The sequence below is a fragment of the Sphaerodactylus townsendi genome, linkage group LG11 (genome assembly GCF_021028975.2).
Source record: "Sphaerodactylus townsendi isolate TG3544 linkage group LG11, MPM_Stown_v2.3, whole genome shotgun sequence".
Classification (NCBI taxonomy): Eukaryota; Metazoa; Chordata; class Lepidosauria; order Squamata; family Sphaerodactylidae; genus Sphaerodactylus; species Sphaerodactylus townsendi.
Genome location: NC_059435.1, coordinates 77,602,671 through 77,622,150, shown reverse-complemented (window position 1 = coordinate 77,622,150; position 19,480 = coordinate 77,602,671). Strand labels below are relative to the sequence as shown.

Here is a 19,480-nt window from a genome sequence, read left to right as displayed (position 1 = left end):
AAAATTAAATTTTATGTCCTTTTCAGAGGTGGGATCCAGCAGGTTCTCACAGGTTCCCGAGAGTAGGTGACTAATTATTTGTGTGTGCCGAGAGGGGGTTACTAATTGGTGATTTTGCCACGTGATTTTTGCCTTAGTTACGCCCCTCCTCTCAGCAGTAGCGCGCAGAACTGGAAGCAGTCTAGCAGGAGGTGCACCGGCGTGTGTGGCAGCCTGTGCCTGCGTGCATTCGTTTCCCGCCCAAGGACCGGCGCAGCGGCTGCGTCCTTGCCACAGCCCCGCCCAGGAATGCCCCGCCCCCAGAATGCCCGGCCACTCTCCCATCGTGCCCCGCCCAGCCCCATTGGCGCTACGCCCCAGTGTGAATCCCACCACCATGGGAACCTGTTATTAAATTTTTGGATCCCATCACTGGTCCTTTTGTTTTATATTTGTGTGATCTCCAGGCCAGTCCTGGAGACTGGCATCTGCATGGGTGTTGTGCTTGGTTTCTTAGCTTACCCACCTGACCCGCAGGCCTTTCCAGCCCTCAGGAGGTGAGTGTCTCACTCACACAAGGGAGCTGAAATGTAGGTTTCTTGCCTTTATCCAATCCCTGGGAATGTTCTTTCTTATGGGGAGGGGTTTCAGGCATGCAAGACTCTAGCAGAGCCCAGGAGGACCCTGCAGCTGTGGGGCAAGCGGAACAGCTGACCCTACGGCCCTCAAAGTTCCAGGGTTTAGTTTCCTGGCCAGAGACTCACTTGGGGGCCTTGAGCAAGCTGTATCTCCCCCTGCCTCAGTCTCCCTCTCTATCTTCAGTAATGCTGCTCTAATTTGGGCCTTTAAAGAGGGATGTATAGGGTTTTCCTGCCCCCTTCCCAGTGGTGGGATCCAAAATTTTTAGTAACAGGTTCCCTCGCCAGCCCCCCCCCCCCCTCAGCAAAGGGGGCAGAGGCATACCTAGGCAAACCTGAGCCCTGGGCAAAACCTGAGTTGGATGCCCCCCCCATGGGCAGCCACCCCACCACGACCCCCCAATTTTTTTTTGCACCAGGTCATTTCTAAATCATCATCACATTATAGAAAATGCCCCAACTCACAAATCTGAACACAGCAAGGGTGAAACACACAGGTTCCTTGATAGAAACTGGTGAGATAAAAGGTACGACAGGCTGAGAATCCATGAACTGCAGGACCTGAAAGGGATTAACCCAGTTCAGGGAGTGACATTATTAGTCGCAATTGCTATATGGAACCTTCACGTTCAAAGGCATGGTGCCTCTCGGGGAGGCGAGGGCGTGGAGATGGAAAAGCGGACCCCAATAGTAACCCCCTCTCGGCACACACAAATAATTAGTAACCCACTCTCGGGAACTGGTGAGAACCTGCTGGATCCCACCTCTGGCTCCATTCCACAAATGCCACCCCTGCTGCCTCCAGACCTGCCCTGCCCCAACATGCTTGCTCGCTGGTAAGCGCTCCTGGAAATACATGCTTCCCTGCACCCGGGACAGTCCCGTAGTGTACACAGGTGGAGATACAGTCAGGGGGAGGGCTCATTTGGGGGTCTCTAAAACCTGGAAGCAGCCCTGGACCTCAGTGCCTGTTTCTCCCCTATATGCTGCCTCTGAGTATAAAGGCTCCATTTTGTGGCTGTTTGGGAGGTGGTGGGAGAAGCCCCCCCGGGGGCGGGGAGATCCCTGATGATCTTTGCTGAGCAAGACGGTGTTTTGTGTGTCCTTTTGTAGGTGCAACACCCAGGATTACATCTGGCACAAGGGCACCCGATGCGAGTCCATCATCACCGACTTCCAGGTGATGTGCGTGGCCGTGGGCTCGGCGGCCCTGGTGGTGCTGCTGCTCTTCATGATGACCGTCTTCTTTGCCAAGAAGCTCTACCTGCTCAAAACCGAGAACACCAAACTGCGCAAGACCAAGTGAGTGGGGCGGGGGGAGGGCTCGCAGAGGCCACCGTGGCCGTACGGGGTGGGGAAAGCTGGAGGGAAGCCGAGAGGGAGGCAGCAGGCCCTGCAGGGAGAGAGTTGGGGGCTGTATTTGGGGAGAAGAGGAGAGGTTGTGGGGAGAGCGGAGAGGAAAATATATGTATGGTCAGAGGCTTCCGCAGTCATAATCAACTGGCTGTGTCGTATTTTCCAGGCTGTGAGGCCGTGGTCTGGTAGGTTTTGCTCCTCACATTTTGCCCACATCTTCCGACTGTTGACAGGACAACCTGGCCGAGCGCACATACGACTCCGGTCTTGAAAGACCTGCGCCGGCTCTGTGTTCACTGCTGGGCTCCGTCTAAAGCAGGGGTCTTCAAATTATGGCCCTCCAGATGTTCATAGACTACAATTCCCATGAGCCCTACCACTTGGCTATGCTGTCAGGGGCTGATGGGAATTGTAGTCCATGAACATCTGGAGGGCCGTAGTTTGAAGACCCCTGGTCTAAAGTCTTGATGTTGACATTTAAAGCCCAAAATGGCTCGAGTCCACCTGTCTGATGGAATACTTGTGCCCACGTGAACACGCCCAAGCACTGAGGTTGAGTGGGGAAGCTGTGCGGGGGGTCAGAGAACACAGGAGGGCTTTCCCCATGGCTGGCCCCAGACTACGGAACAGCCTCCCCATGGGAATTCATGAGGTGCCAACCCTTCATGGGTTTCGGCGTCTGATGAAGACCTTCCTCTTCACCCAGACCCTCCTTGATACCCTCTCTGGTCTGGGGGGAGGGAGGGTTAGTGAGTGGGTCATACTCTAGCAGTGTTTTATGGTGTTTTTATCATTGTTTTATTTGGCGTGGAGTTATTTAATGTTGTTTTTATTGTAGTTTGCAATTTTGTAAGCCAACTTGAGCCCTCCATATGGGGCGGGTGTGATTTTTGAAAATATAAATAAATAAATACGTAAATGTGTCACAGTTAGATGTGTTTCCCTCTGTGGCACAATGTGGAAAATTACACCACAGAAAGAAATCTATCTTACCATGACGTGCCTCTAGTGACGGCAGCCATAGATGTGGGCAAAGCGTTAGGAACCAAGACTACCAGATCACACCCTGGAAAACTCACAACAGCTAGAAAAAGTGTACATTTAAAAATCAGTGGGAGACCAGGTTGCCAACTCTAGGTTGGGGAATCCCTGGAGATTCCTGGGGAGGGCAGAGTTTGGGGAGGGCAGAGACCTCAGCAGGCTATAATGCCCTCCAAAGCCACCATTTGCAAAGAAAAAACATTCCAAAATTGTTCCGAGGACACGTTCTTGAACTGTGATAGGTTTGGCACATGACGGAGGGCCGGCCCTTGTTATCTTCTACTCCAGAGAGCAAGACCAGACCAATGGGCTGGGGCAGCAGGAGGGTTTCCATGGAGCATTTGGAGAACATCCCTGAGGAGGAGAGTGATGCGAGACACAGCCAGTGGGCAGGGAAAGACCTGGGCTCTCTTTTGCAGGAGGTCTTCAAAGCACAGCAGGCAGGCCACTTCAGGGTGGTGCTGGTTTTGCTCTGCGCTGAGCCGGGAGTTGGCTAGATAACCCCAGGTCTTGCTGACGGCTGTATCTTGGGGCCACAGAGACACCAGCGTGGTGTAGTGGTTAAGAGCAGGTGCACTCTAATCTGGAGAACCAGGTTTGATTCCCCACTCTGCCACTTGAGCTGTGGAGGCTTATCTGGTGAATTAGATTAGCCTGTGCACTCCCACACACGCCAGCTGGGTGACCTTGGGCTAGTCACAGCTTTTTGGAGCTCTCTCAGCCCCACCCACCTCACAGGGTGTTTGTTGTGAGAGGGGAAGGGAAAGGAGTTTGTAAGCCCCTTTGAATCTCCTACAGGAGAGAAAGGGGGAATATAAATCCAAACTCTTCTCCTCCTCTTCTTCTTCTCCTTCCTCTTCTTCTTGTTCTTCTTCTTCTTCTTCTTCTTCTTGTTCTTGTTCTTCTTGTTCTTGTTCTTCTTGTTCTTGTTCTTGTTCTTCTTGTTCTTGTTCTTGTTCTTGTTCTTCTTCTTCTTCTTCTTGTTGTTCTTCTTCTTCTTCTTCTTCTTCTTCTTCTTCTTCTTCTTCTTCTTCTTCTTCTTCTTCTTCTTCTTCTTCTTCTTCTTCTTCTTCTTCTTCTTGGGTGCTCTGCTGAATGGCTGTCGAGTCACCTGCAAAACCTGGCTTGATGGAATTCCCGAGCTCAGGGGCGGCTTGGAACTGAGAATCTCATTTTCATACGTGGTTCATTTGGGCCGCAAAGATTGGATCCGCCTGTGGTACGGGGCTGCCGTGGACTGGGCAGGGGGCAGGATCTCTGCATCTCCTGGTCACCCTGGCTGGACAGTAGTCTGTAGAGTAAGAATTCTGCAAGAAAAGGCTGTGTGTGTGTGTGTGTGTGAACTCACTCCACAGGTGGCAGTGGCTGTGGCCAAATCCTGGAGGGGCTTTCTAGGCACGCCTGCACCCGCCTGCTGCCTGCCGGCTCTGGCTGTCTGCGCAGGTTCCCCGCCTGCTCTGAAGGGAATTCCCTCTCCCTGCCCGGATCCATGATTTACGGGAGAGTCTCCTGGCTGGGAAAGATGCCAGGCGTGTGATGGAATGGGTTGGCCTGTTGGTCACCTCTCTCTGGGCCATCTATTTCCTGAGTGCCGTCAGTCAGAGATGGGCGGGAAAGGAGTTAAAGCAGAGGGGCACAGAAAGAGATGTTGGGATCCCGGGACTGTTGCATCAAACCCTAGGGAGGATTCGGGGCAGACCAGCTCTTTAACTGGCTGGGAAAGTTCCAGGGCGGGGCAGTGCTGCTGGGGCAACACAGAAAAGCAAAAGCAAACTCAGCTGCTGCCCCACAGAGATGCGGTGCGTTTTGGTCCTGGGATGCTTGACTGTCCCCGTCCACCCCTGTGGAGAAGGCATCTCCTTGGCCAAGAGATGCTGGGTAGGTTCATTGAGGCTTCCTGGAGTCACGGGCCAGTTGGGCGCCGAATGCTGCTCTAGACACACTCGAGTGGCCTGATCCAGGAGGGCTGTTCTGGAGAGAAGCGCTGTCAAGGGTTTTGACTACTCTTACGCATTGGCTGCACAAACACAAATGCTAACTCAAGGAGCTAGAACTTTACACGACATTATTATTATTATTATTATTATTATTATTATTATTATTATTATTATTATTATTATTATTATTATTATTATTATTATTATTATTATTATTATATTCAACTTAATAGACCACCCAACCCCCGAAGGGCTCTGGGTGGTGTACAATGAGACATAAAACAAATACAATATAAGGTCTCATAAATACAATATAACGATAAAACATTAAAATTCATTTAAATACATTATAGCAGCAATTCCAGAGATTACAAATCAGCTTAAAGAACAAATTTCTGCAGAGTGCAGTGAGAATGGTAAGCTTGCTGTTGTGAAAGGTGATAATTGACACAAGCCGGGAGGACAGGTGGCCTGCACAGCCTCCCCCATGAAGCCGCAATTGTGGACCTGAAATCATGCGGAGGCTGTCCGAGAGAGGCATCTAGAGCTGATCTACTGGTCTCCAGGACTGCCCAGTGGCTGAACTGGAATTGGAATCCAGAGCCAGGTCTTGCATTATTTATTTATTTAAAACCCTATGGTTGTGTTTCCATTAAGATAATAGGCAAAGTCATTGCACCAATAAAATTAAATCGGTAACCATGGTAAACAGGGTCAGTAGTCAAAGAATCAAGTTTTGAAATAGGGTAGTAAATCCAGTGCCAAAAGTCCAGCTGATGAGAGTTCTTTCTGCTCAGCTGTTGTTGCTCCTGCAGATACACTGCACCCACACATTGTTTTTTCCAAAGCTTTTCTTGTCTCAGCAAGAGCTATGAGAGGACTTTATTTTTTTTAAGAAAAGAAAAATGGTAGTTGACAGATCACCGTGCAGTAATAAGATTGTAATGATCTATAACGACAATGTATTCATTCCCAGGATTCTTTTTTTAAAAGCCCATGGCCCTTTTCATTGTGAAGTTATCAGGGGAGATATGCAGTCTGTACATTTCCCCATATAGTTCTACAGGGAAAATGGGAGGTCGAAGTGCAGGATTTACTACCCTAGAACATGTCCTGCTAAACCAGGGGTAGGGAACCTGCGGCTCGAGAGCCGCATGTGGCTCTTCCGCCCTTGCACTGTGGCTCCACGAGCCGAGCCGCTGGCCCCATCCTTGCCCGCCCTGCAGGCAGCAGGGCGGGCGCACCAACTGCCCACGGTCAGCTGGGCCACGCCATGGGCTTCCCCTCTCGCCCGCCCCGTTGGCGGGTGCTTTCCCGGTGGCCGGTGGCGGGTGCTTTCCCGGTGGCCGGTGAGGCCGAGCCACCGGCTTCATCCTTGCCCGCCCTGCAGGCAGCAGGGCGGGTGCATCCATGCACTTCTCAGAATGAGCGGAGTAAAAGGTAACCCCCCCCCCCCATATATACAGTGTTATCTTTATTTTAAATGTCAAAAATTATTTGCGGCTCCAAGTGTTTTCTTTTCCCGTGGAAAACAGGTCCAAATGGCTCTTTGAGTGTTAAAGGTTCCCTACCCCTGTGCTAAACCTACAGCCCTCACCCAATTTCCCTCTTTTCCTGCCCATGTGCCAGCTGCAAAGTTTTCCACTACCTCTAAAGGGTGGCACGTGAGCCCTTGGGATAGAAGGAGGGTGACCGAGCAGCCTCCCCAGATTTCTAGCTGTCTCCAAGAGAAAGCCACAGCTGTGCTTTGGCTGCGCGCCGCGTAGGAACCTCCTCCGAAGGCCAAAGAGTGAGCTGTCTGCCAGGCGTCCCTGGCCCTCCTGATCTCCAGCCTGCTAACCCCACATAACCCCACTGAGCATCTGACTGGGGCTCAGTGAGGCGGAGGGAAGAGGCCGGCTCCCCACCCTCGCTCCTTTCCGTCTCCCAGGGCTGGGCAGTGGGGGGCAGAGCAGGCCAGGTCCCTAATGAGTGGTTAATTATGGTTTGCAAAGTGCCGTCAGTAATTGCCTCGGAGTGCTCTGCGCTGTCAGCTTGCAAACAATCTCCGGTCAGCGAGGGTCAGGCCTGCCCCTTGAGAGCATCGGGAGCAGCTGGCAGATCCACCCGGCCCGTCCGTTTGATTGGCGGGCCTCTTGGATAAGCAGGAGAATTTGTATTCTTTTCTCTTTTTTTGCATGGGAACACTCTGTGGGTGGTTGTGGTGGGTTTCCCGGGCTGTGTGGCCGTGGTTTGGTAGATCTTGTTCCTTACAGTGAAACGTTAGGAAGAAGATCTACCAGACCACGGCCACACAGCCCGGTAAAGCCCACCGCAACCAATTGAATCTGGCCATGAAAGCCTTCGACGACACTCTGTGCGTGGTTGGTGGGATGCCGTTCAATCTGTCTGTCTTCTTCCCATTACCTTTTTGTCCTGCCCTCCTTCCAAGGGGTTCCCAGCAGCCTACTATATAAGGAGCTGTGGAAGTCACTGCAGCAGTGGCGTAGGAGGTGAAGAGCTCGTGTATCTAATCTGGAGGAACCGGGTTTGATTCCCCGCTCTGCCGCTTGAGCTGTGGAGGCTTATCTGGGGAATTCAGATTAGCCTGGGCACTCCCACACACGCCAGCTGGGTGACCTTGGGCTAGTCACAGCTTCTCGGAGCTCTCTCAGCCCCACCCACCTCACAGGGTGTTTGTTGTGAGGGGGGAAGGGCAAGGAGATTGTCAGCCCCTTTGAGTCTCCTGCAGGAGAGAAAGGGGGGATATAAATCCAAACTCTTCTTCTTCTTCAAAAGTTTGCTCCCCCCCCCCCCGAACTGGTCCAGATTTGGGTGCTGGGTGGTGGCTATGTGGGCTCACTCTGCCCGCTGCAGCAACCGGACACCCGCTGTGGGCAGCCTGGGAAATACCCAAGCGGCTGGATCCCCATTCTGCAGGGGTCATGGGAGCGGCCGGCCTGCCTCAGTGTGCCCCTCACTCCCTTTTCTTTTCTGAGCAGCTAACAAATGCAAATGAGTTGCCCCCCCCCAACTCTCCAGAGAGCAGAGCCCCAGTGCTTCCCCGCCCCCGCCCCCCAGCCTGTTTTGTGGCAGCTGCCTCTCAGCATGGGGGGAGACTGAGTCTGGAAACAGCAGATGGTGCTTTGTCCCTGGAGGGGGAGGAAAAATTCCATCACTCTCAGCCTTCTGAGCCACAGGTCAGCCTGGAGCGGGGTGGGCTGGGGGGACGGGAAAGCAACCTTGCAGCCAGAGCCAGCGTTGCCAACTCCAGGTTGAGAAATTCCTGGAGATTTGTGGGGAGAGCCTGCGGAAGGCAGAAGGGAGAAGAGGGACCCCCCACTCTCCAAAGCAGCCATTTTCTCCCGGATAATTGATCTGTGTTATCTGGAAACAACAAATTTTGATCAATAACTGAGCAAACGTGACTGTTAAGATTTTTTTTTCCTTGAAGGGTGTAGCATTCTTCCGACTGCGACGGCAGATAAACATCCCAGCTGCATAAAAAGGCATAAACAATTGGCCTCCCGATTTTATTTAAAAATCTGGAATCTCAGACAAGTCTGTGGGAGGCAGGAAAGGGGTTTTCCTGCTATGATTTTTGTAATGTATTTTATGCCTCATTTCCTAGGGCAGTGGTGGCGAACCTATGGCACGGGTGCCAGAGGTGGCACTCAGAGCCCTTTCTGTGGGCACGCGCAAACAGAGTCGCCCCTCCCCCCCCCACACACACATCTAGGCTGGCCTGGGCCACTGGGCTCGATTATTAGCATTAAACTTAAGACCTAGTTTTGGGGAAGCAGTGTAGGTAACCCTGTTAAGCGCTGTTAAACCCCACTGATTTTCAGGTGAAGAACTAAAGCGCGATCCTTTGCCTGGGAGTAAGCTCGGTTGCTGCAATAGGGCTTGCTTCTGAGTAAACCCTCCTAGGGTTGTGATTCACCCGTTGGAAGAGTTGCATGGTTGCTTCAAAGCAAAGCCACCGACTACCACCAAGCTTACTCCTGAGTAACGCACACCTCGGAGACAACCGTTTTTTCTAAACTAAAACCTCAGTATTCAGGTTCAATTGCTGTGTTGGCACTTTGCAATAAATAAGTGGGTTTTGGGTTGCAATTTGGGCACTCGGTCTCAAAAAGGTTTGCCATCACTGTCCTAGGACTAAAAGCAGGTCAGAAGTGGTCAAAAGCAGATAAAAAGTGATGAATCTAACTCATCCCCACAGCCCTTTCACAGGGAAAGTATTCTGATTAAAAGAACTAGGGTTCATTTGGAATTGAAATGGGGAGTGGTAAAAAGTGCTGTGAAGCCACCGGCGATTGTAGGGTGGGGGCCAGGGACACAGGCACAGCTTTGTGGAGAGAGCAGCAAAGGCACCAAATACACCCTGTTCAGGATAAAGATGATGGGAGACTTTTGAATTCATCTGCTATTTCCTGGACCAACTTTGTTCTAGAATGCTCCTCTTGGGTTCTAGTGCCTACCTACTGTAGCTCTGTCCCTAAGGCACTAGAACAGTGGTGGCGAACCTTTGGCACTCCAGATGTTATGGACTACAATTCCCATCAGCCCCCTGCCAGCATGGCCAATTGGGATATGCTCTGTCCCTAAGGCACTAGAACAGTGGTGGCGAACCTTTGGCACTCCAGATGTTATGGACTACAATTCCCATCAGCCCCTGCCAGCATGGCCAATTGGGATATGCTCTGTCCCTAAGGCACTAGAACAGTGGTGGCGAACCGTTTGGCACTCCAGATGTTATGGACTACAATTCCCATCAGCCCCCTGCCAGCATGGCCAATTGGCCATGCTGGCAGGGGCTGATGGGAATTGTAGTCCATAACATCTGGAGTGCCAAACGGTTTGCCACCACGGCTGAGAACAAAGGTCGTTCAGGAAATGGAGGATGAAGCCACAGCTCTCCTGCCATCTTTATTCTGAACAGGGTATAGCAAGCATGGACTGATCTAGCCCACCAGCATCAAGGCTGTACTCAGTATCAGCTTGCACAGTCCTCTACATTTCTACTCAAAAGGGAGTCCTGCAGTGTTCAGTGGGGCTTTCTTCCTGGTCTGGGTACACGGGAGAGCAGCTTGGTTTCTTGGACAGCTTCACTGCTTCCATACCTCAGGTGCCTGGAACCATATTGATTCTGAACAGAGGATGAGCTACTGAAAGCAGGCCTGTCCTGGATAAAACACAGTGAGGCAGGCCATCCAAGACGTGCCCAGGTAGGCTGCCTTCTGATGATGTCTCCCGCACAGAAAAGAAGGTCTGGTGTTGCAGCCACACATGTTCACTGGCCTTTGGTAGCCCAAGTGATCAATTACTCCTCTGCCTGAGTTTGTGGTAGGAGTACTTCTGTTACACTTCATGGGAGTCTCTGACTGCCCCCTTTCACTTTGTGCCTTCCTGTTCCCACTTTATCTCTTCTTCTTCTTCTTAAAAGCGGCAGATGCGAACTCCATCAGGAGCCTCCCACAATGACAACTTCTCCCTGTCCACAATTGCCGAGGGCTCCCATCCAAATGTAAGGAAATTTTGCGACACCCCGTGTAACCTCTCCCCTCATGCCCGTGCATTGGCTTACTATGATAACATTATCTGTCAGGTAACTGGTCTTCTTCACGTCTCCCCCTTCTGCATGCCTCAAACCCTCTTGGCAGCCCCTTCGCACCTCCCACCCGTTCCTGCCTGCTTCACAGAATGCTGAGACTTACTCGCGGGGTCGCCCGAGTGTGGACCCTGGGATCAGCAGCGCCGAGAAGTTCGGCGGAGGGCAGTTACGCAGCTCTTTCCTGTAGGGGAGCTCAGCAATATGAGAGGTGTGCCGTTGTACCTCTGCATGCTTGTGCATGGCCACATGGCAGAGGTGACAGTACTCAGTCCCCCTGCTTTGGCATTTGCAATGCGTCCTGTCTCAAGGGCCGAGAGAAGGTAACACAAATTTGTGTGAATTTGTATGGTCCTTAAAGGACTCCCCTTTAGTCTGTGAAGTGCGACCAGAAAAGTGGGCCTTACAGGAGGACTAAGAGACTCCCAAGCGTCTACAGATGCAGTGGTGAACTATGGCACCGGTGCCAGAAGTGGCACTCAGAGCCCTCTCTGTGGGCACGTGCAAACAGAGTTGCCCCGCCCACATCTAGGCTGGCCTGGGCACTGGAAGCGATTATTAGCAGTAAACCTAAGACCTGTGGATTTTTTGGGGAAGCAGTGAAGTGACCCTGATAGCCCTGTTAAAACCCACTAATTTTCATGTGAGAACTAAAGCGTAATAAAGCACACCCACCGGTGTAGCGGTTGCTGGCAATGGGGCTTGCTTCTGAGTAAACCCTCCTAGGGTTGTGATTCACCCGTTGGAAGAGTTGCATGGTTGCTTCAAAGCAGAGCCACCGACTACCACAAAGCTTACTCCCGAGTAACGCACGCCTCGGAGCCAACTGTTTTTTCTAAACTAAAACCTCAGTATTCAGGTTAAATTGCCGTGTTGGCACTTTGCGTTAAACGTGGGTTTTGGGTTGCAATTTGGGCACTCGGTCTCAGAAAGGTTCGCCATCACTGGTCTAGTGGCTCAATGCAGGACAGCTGCTTATTCGAAAAATAGAACATCTCATCCTTTTTTACGACTTGGTCCCGTGGTCCACAAAGTAGCCGTTTCTTCCTTCTGTGAACGTCGAGCATCCTTTTGCAGCAGAGACTTCTGGATCCTATCCCCGATTGCCCAGTCCCCTGCTTCAGCCCCACATAGCCTGGCTGACGGATAGACCCAGAGTGACAGAGAAAGCAAAGCCAGGGATGGGAATGCCGGGGAGGGGTGGGGTGGGGTGGGGTGGGGTGGGCTGGGAGATATTGACCACTGCACAGGCACTTGGAATGTTTTCCGTGTCTGTGCTGCCCTTCCTTGGAGTATCACTTTAGTCCCTCAACAACAACCCTGGGGGGTAGGCAAGACTGATAGAGGGCAACTTATCAGAAACCACGGACACAAGCATCCTAGAATGTGGTGGGAATGGTTGTGAGATGCTCCTCTACCCAGGAACAAATGTCTTGGGGTGCAGCCAATGTGCTTTGAACCCACTTCCGGCATACTCTAGAACATAGGTGTCAAACTCGTGGCCCTCCAGATGCCATGGACTACAGTTCCCATCATCCCCTGCCAACTCATCATGCAGCGGGGATGTCTTCTGGAGAACCAATTATCTCTAGAAAAATCTGCCCCACCCCAACAGGGATTCAGAGCTAAAAGGAGGGTGGATTGAATGTGACTTTCCAGGGCCTGGGCCACTGCATTACGCTCCCTGTTAATTCTCCAGATTGTTAATAGACACTCCTGCGGCCCTCGAGAACCAAAGCGGGATTTCTGGGCCCCGCAGGAACCCTGGTCCTCCCCCTGCCCAGGCAAACCCCGTGTTGCTGTGCCCCTTTTTCTTCCAGCCATGTATGCCACACGGTAGTGGTAGTGAAGGGCCACAAAGGAGGCGTGGTGATTCCTTCCTTCCCACACACTGCTGTTAGCACTAGTTGCTAGGCAACAACAGGGGCTGTGAGGCTCCATCCTCTCTGACTAGGCCTGGCAGCAAGAGCTGTTACTACTGGTTGCTAGGCAACATCTAGGGCTAGGCCCTGTTAAAGCAGAGCGCTGCTTTTGGGATTCTATGGAATTTATATGCCTCCCGCTTAGTGACATTGCAAGGGGTGCACGGGCTTTACATGGGTGTGTATTTAGCATTGTTGGCTGTCATCCATGAGTCTGTTGCATCAGCCCCAGAGAGTCAGCAAGGGGATCAAGCCAGATAACTTATATGGCAGTGGTGGCGAACCTATGGCATGGGTGCCAGAGTTGGCACTAAGAGCCCTCTCTGTGGACACGCGCAAACAGAGTCCCCCCACACACACACATCTAGGCTGGCCTGGGCTGCTGGGTTCAATTATTAGCATTAAACCTAAGACCTAGTTTTGGGGAAGCAGTGTAGGTAACCCTGTTAAAACATTTAAGCGCAGTTTTCTGCGAAGAACTCAAGCGATCCTTTACCTGGGAGTAAACAGGTTGCTGACAATGGGCCTTGCTTCTGGAAGTAAACCCTCTAGAATTAGGTGATTTAGCCGTTGGAAGAATTGCCGCGGTTGCTTCAAAGCAAAGCCACTGACTACCACCAAGCTTACTCCTGAGTAGCGTTGCCACCAGAGCAGCGTTTCTAAACTAAAACCTCAGTATTCAGGTTAAATTGCCGTGTCGGCACTTTGCGATAAATGAGCGGGTTTTGGGTTGCAGTTTGGGCACTCGGTCTCGAAAAGGTTCGCCATCACTGTTATATGGGGACATGATTCCACTCTTCAGACTACAGCTCCTGATTCTCAATAGTGCAAACACCATTGAGCTCCCCGTTCCATTCCCACCAAGCGTCATTCTTGTCACCCTGACTGGCCTGAAGTGCCATCAAAGCGCTGCCATGCTGGGGCCGCACATCATGGCACAAAGCCCTGCCGGCATTGTTGTTACTTTGAGCTTGCTTGATCGACATGCTCCCCTCCTCCGTGTTTTCCCCCCACCCCCTTGTGTCCATTCTCATGGGAGCCTCTCCCCGCTTGACTGACATAGCCTCTGTCTGTCTGTCTGTCTGTCTGTCTGTCTGTCTGTCTGTCTGTCTGTCTGTCTGTCTGTCTGTCTGTCTGTCTGTCTGTCTGTCTGTCTGTCTGTCTGTCTGTCTGTCTGTCTGTCTGTCTGTCTGTCTGTCTGTCTGTCTGTCTGTGATGCAGGCACACAGGTTTGACCAGAAGCAGGGCAGAGGTGCGATTGCAGGGTGGAGGGGTGGGGGTTGATGCTTCCTTTGGCTGCCTCTCTTGCCCACGGCTGCTTGGAACAGAGGGAGGTGGGCTTGCAAGGGGAGCTTCTGAATGCCACAGCATGTGCACACAGCATCGACAACCGTGGGGCATGAGAACAGATCTCCGGGATGTTTTGTGCGACCCTTCATGGGAGGAGGCTGGGGAGGGGAGCGGTGCTCTTTATTCAATTTTTACTGGTGATGTCCATCCATCTCAGTCGAATTAAAGGCCTTCAGAGCAGTCCTGATAAAATGCTGAACAGTAGATTTACTGGAACAAAACGAGCAATAAAAACCTGGTGTAAAATCCAGTTTCGACAGGAGCATCACAACTGGTCAGCCAGCCGGAAAATGGTCCTCCCCAGATGCCCTTCTGAGACACCTTAACCACTGCACCGTATGTAGAGGTGGGATCCAGCAGGTTCTCACAGGTTCCCGAGAGTAGGTTACTCATTATTTGCGTGTGCCGAGAGGGGGTTACTAATGGGTGATTTTGCTGCGTGATTTTTGCCTTAGTTACGCCCCTCCTCTCAGCAGTAGATGCTGGAGACTTGAAGCAGTCTAGCAGGAGGAGGTGCGGCGTGCGTGGCAGCCTAAGCCCTGCGTGCGGTCGTTCCAGCCAAGGACTGGCACAGTGGCTGCGTCCCTTGCCACAGCCATGAATGCCCCACCCCCCAGAATGCCCAGCCACGCCCCGTAGTTTTGCTTGAAGCCCCATTGGCGCTACGCCACAGTTTGAATCCCACCACCATGGGAACCTGTTACTAAAATTTTTGGATCCCACCACTGACCATATGTCTGAAGAGTACTGGGAGGCCCCATTCAGAGATCTGAGCAGTGTGGGGGATCACTCCCTGAGCACTCCAGTTTCTGGGTCACAGGACTTGACCTGACATTTCAGGGGGTTCAGTCTCCTTTCTTACTGTCTCCAGGGGAAGGGATTCGATCTCAGGGCAAGTGTCAAGAATGGGGGGGGGGTTGGCTATTTTCTGCTTAGCTTGTCAGCTCCCTCCGCCATCTTTATCGGTCTCCACCTTAAAGAGTCATCATAGATTAAATCAGAGGTGTCCCACTCTGGCGCTTCAGATGTTCATGGATTACAATTCCCATCAGCCCCTGCTGGCATGGCCAATTGGCCATGTTTCCTCCCTGGATAGCAGCTGCAGGGCCCCTGATTTGAACTGGGGAGGAATTGGGGCCTAGAGAGAGAGAGAAACTGTGTCTTAGTGATGGCACATCTACCTGGCAGGCTGGAAGTCCCAGCAGGCTCACTCTCTTAAGGGTGTCCAGGATCAGGTGGTGGGGAAGGCCTTTCTCTGCCAAAGGTTCTGGGGAGCTGCTGCCAGTCAGAGCAGGCGATATTGACCTGGCTGCTCCTGCTCACGATCAGGCAGCTGTGTATGTTCCCCACCCCACCGTCTCCCAAAACAGCCTCCCAATTGCAACCTACAGTGACCCAAACGCTTTCTGCAGCAGTGCAAATGGCAGCTCTAAAACCGAGCAGAGCAAAAGTGAGCTCTCTAATGCCGCTAGTGGCACCCTTGCATCTGCTGGTAGGGGATCAAATATATACTGCAGAACTTCTGCAGCAGTGGCGTAGTGGCTAAGAGCAGTGGCTAAGAGCAGGTGCACTCTGATCTGGAGGAACCAGGTTTGATTCCCCGCTCTGCCGCTTGAGTTGTGGAGGCTTATCTGGGGAATTCAGATTAGCCTGTACACTCCCACACACGCTAGCTGGGTGACCTTGGGCTAGTCACAGTTCTTCAGAGCTCTCTCAGCCCCACCTCCTGGGGTGTTTGTTTGTGAGGGGAAGGGCAAGGGAGATTGTCAGCCTTTAGGTCTCTGTACCAGGAGAGAAAGGATATAATCAAACTCTTCTTCTTCTTCTTCAAAGCCTGGAGTTGGTTGAGCCCGCACTACCAGGCACTTCAAGGCTCTGCCCTTGGCTGACCAATTGACATGCCCTGCCATGCCCACCTTTAGCGTGCACCATCCTTACGGCCAGGATTCACTCTCTGAGTCACGGAGCCTCCAGTGCGATCTGGCAGTCTGACTGACCTCACTTAGAAGAGGATTGGGACGCCCAGCACCTTGGCCTAGAACAAAACCACCATCTGTGAAGGGCTTCCCTGGTACTTGGCGACAGAACCAACAGGCTTTGGATCTCCTCTTGGCTTGCCGCTGCCAGCTGGGTTCCAACTGCAGGTTGGTGAAGCACTGGGCCCTCTAATGGGTGAGGAACATTTCCATGCCAGGCACGATAGCAGGAAACGGAGGAGAGGTTTCCATACACCGGGAAAAACCTTTGGGACCAACCAGATTTTCAGGGTTTAATCTTCTGAGAATCAAAGCACCGCTTGTCAGATACTCAAGATGCCGGAGAGCTTTGAGGATGCTTGTATCTGGCTCGCCTCCCTTTAGGATGAATTGTTTACATATGTTTTATTTCTTTCCAGCAACCTCTGAACCTCACAACCCCCCTGCTAGGTAGGTCAGACTAAGAGACGGAGACTCGCACGAGGCCAGAGAGCGGATTCTGTGACTAGGCAGGGATTTAAACCCAGTTCCATCGTCTCTCCACTGCCTCTCACTGGCCTTTGCTCAGCCAATCTTTAGGACAGGGGTGGCCAGCCTACGGTGCTCCTGTGTTCATGGACTACAATTCCCATCAGCCCCTGCCAGCATGGCCAAGGCTGGTGGGAATTGTAGTCCAGGCACATCTGGAGCACCATGCATTAACCCCCTGTACTTCCTCCTTCCACCACTCACTCCCTCCCTCCTGCTCTCTCCCTTCCTCCTCCTGCTCCATTCCTCCTTGTGCTGCCTCCTCCTTTCTCCTGCTCCTGCTCCTCCTCCACTCCTCCTCGGCCTCCCTGTCTCCTCCGTGCCTCCCTCCTCCCCTGCTCCTCTCCTCCTCCATGTCCCTCCCTCCTCCCCTGCTCCTTTCTCCTGTCCCCCTGCTCCCTGCTCCCTCCCTGCTCCCTCCTTCCCTCCCTGCTCCCTCCCTCCCTCCCTCCTTCCCTCCCTGCTCCCTCCCTCCCTCCTTCCCTCCCTGCCTCCCTGCTCCCTCCCTCCCTCCCTGCTCTCTGCCTCCCTCCCTGCTCCCTCCCTCCCTCCCTGCTCCCTCCCTCCCTCCCTGCTCCCTCCCTCCCTCCCTGCTCCCTCCCTCCTTCCCTCCCTGCTCCCTCCCTCCCTCCTTCCCTCCCTCCCTGCTCTCTCCCTCCCTCCCTGCTCCCTCCCTCCCTCCCTGCTCCCTTTCTCCCTGCTCCCTTTCTCTCTGCTCCCTCCTTCCCTCCCTGCTCCCTCCCTCCCTCCCTCCCCCTGGTTTAGGATGACCCCCACAAGCTTCAGGACCCCTTGAAATCCTGCCTCAAGGAAGAGGAGTCCTTTAACATTCAGAACTCGATGTCATTAAACCCGACCGATAGGAGAAGGGGACCCAGGTGACCTGATTCAGATTGGTGTCTGCAGAGGCAAGCTGACATGTAGTGGGAGGGAGGGAGGGAGGGGGGGCTGCAGAGCTTGAACGAGGGGGGTGGGGAGGGGAAGCACGAGAGCCATTTCCTATTGTACAAATCTCATTTCTTGTAACTGTTTGTTCTGTTTTCTTCTTTGACTTCATAGCATGCTTTGATGTATTTTGTACAGAAAAGGGAAAAAAAGGAATAATACATGAGAAGATAATTCCAAGTGTTTCCTCGATGAATTGTGGGTTGTTTGGTATATCCCTGTCTGTATATTGCCCGGGTTAGCTCCTCCTTCCTTCCCTCCCTCCCTCCCTCCCTCCAGGGGCAGAGGGGCCTTTTAACTTCCCAGGGAAGTTCCTGGAAAACTCCTTCCTGGGAGGGCTGATGACAATGACAGCTAGGATCAAGGTGAGCCCCTCTGGCACCGTACACTGCTGTCGGGGCCACTTGGCTTAGCCTGGGCTGGCAATAGCAGTCATGGATGGGGTTTAAGCCCCCCCTGTGCTTCTGGGCCCCCAGCCAGTGGGCCACAGGAGATGGGGCCGGGTGGGTGAAAATCTTGGTCATGAGCTGATCGGGCATCCTGCTCAGAGCCAAGAACCCTCTGCCCCTCCTGCCAGCACCTCAGGGGCCACGGAGCTCATCTCGCTTCCTGGGGTGCTTGACAGCCCCAATCCACCCCTGCCTCCTCCTCCTCCTCCTCCCTTCTGTCCCTCTCTTACCCCCTCCCACGCTGTGATTTCTAACCCTTTGCTGTGACTCGGCTCACTTTCTTTTGGTACTTTTCCCCAGCCTTTTTTGAGAAACGAGTTTAAAAATGTGAAAAAAATTAAAGATCTTGAAATAAAAAAACACACATTTTTTTAAAGAGTTAAAGCTGTGGTCTGCTCTTTCTCACTTTGGGTGGGGGCCAGCAGTTGAAAAATGCAACACCAAGATCAGAGGTGCCAAAAGACACCGGGTGGTACTGGAAAGGTGCTCTTGGAGGCAAATCCAGCTGTTCTCCAGCATAGACAGAGTGGTGTAGTGGTTAAGAGCAGGCAGGCTCTCATCTGGTGAACCGGGTTTGTTTGCCCAACTCCTACTCATGAAGCCTGCTGGGTGATCTTGAGCCAATCACAGTTCTCTCAGAACTCTCTTAGCCCCACCTACTCACAACGTGTTTTTTGTAGGGAGGAGAAGGGAAAGGAGTTTGTGAATCCTTTTGGGTTCCCTTACAGCAGGGGTCTTCAAACTGTGGCCCTCCAGATGTTCATGGACTACAATTCCCATCAGCCCCTGCCAGCATGGCCAAGTGGCAGGGCTGATGGGAATTGCTCAGTCCTCATGAAGGCTATCCTGAGAGACCATAGTTTGAACCCTACTGCTGCTTACAGTTGAAAAGTGGTATAAATCCAAACTCTTCTTCTTCTTCTGCAGAAAACATGGCTTCCCTCTGAAAATATGAGGGATGTTCTTGCGTTCAGCCAGCGACAACAGGGCTGCTCAAACGCAACAGTTTCAACACCAGCAGCTCCATTTCCTGACCCACTGCTACAGAGATTTTATTTTATTTATGTTATTTATAATAATGTAAGATGCCAGAAGTCTGGATCTGGTCGCTAGAATGCCCATTTATAAAACCCCCCAGCATATACATTATACTACAATATAGATTCTTTATGATTTTGCATCTTAAAAGATCCAAAACCCAGGCCAAATAAAGGCAGTTCTGCTTGGTAACTTCCTTTCAATGGGCTTTAAGTCTTCCTGCTCTTTAGATGGGATCCCTGAGCAGCATAGAAATTAGGAGGAGCAGGGCGCCGAAGGGTCGCGGACAGTCGGTCTCCCTCCTTTACAGCACAAGGAGTTTCTGATTTGCATGATTGAAACAGAGCCGCAGCCGACAGCCGACAGTCCGCACTGCCAAGCGTGCTCACTGGTATTCACGGGTTGAGCAGCTGCAGGGCATGCGGAGAGCCCCCGACTCAGTCCCCGATATCTCCAGAAGGATCAGGTAGGAGGTCATGTGACACACTCAGCCTGTGATGCCGGAGAGCCGCTGCCAGTCTGCATAGACCAGGGGTCTGCAAGCTGTGGCTCTCCAGATGTTCATGGACTACAATTCCCATCAGCCCCTGCCAGCATGGCCAATTGGGGCAGGTGTGGCTTGGGCCAGGTGGGAAGGTGAGGATAGGGGGAGGGTTGAGAGGAGTGGCCAATTGGCCATGCTGGCAGGGGCTGATGGGAATTGTAGTCCATGAACATCTGGAGAGCCA

General features: G+C 52.4%; 1 protein-coding gene across 1 annotated transcript in view; it reads left to right on the top strand.

The window, feature by feature from the left end:
* The window catches only part of CSPG5 (chondroitin sulfate proteoglycan 5), a 36,875-nt gene extending 18,777 nt beyond the window's left edge, over positions 1-18,098 (top strand). Inside the window, exons 8-10 of the mRNA XM_048510525.1 lie at positions 1,731-1,919; positions 10,386-10,460; positions 17,086-18,098. Of these exons, the coding sequence (XP_048366482.1) occupies positions 1,731-1,919; positions 10,386-10,460; positions 17,086-17,116 (295 nt within the window). The 3' untranslated portion in view covers positions 17,117-18,098. The remainder of the gene's footprint in view (positions 1-1,730; positions 1,920-10,385; positions 10,461-17,085) is intronic.
* Positions 18,099-19,480: the final 1,382 nt, after the last annotated feature.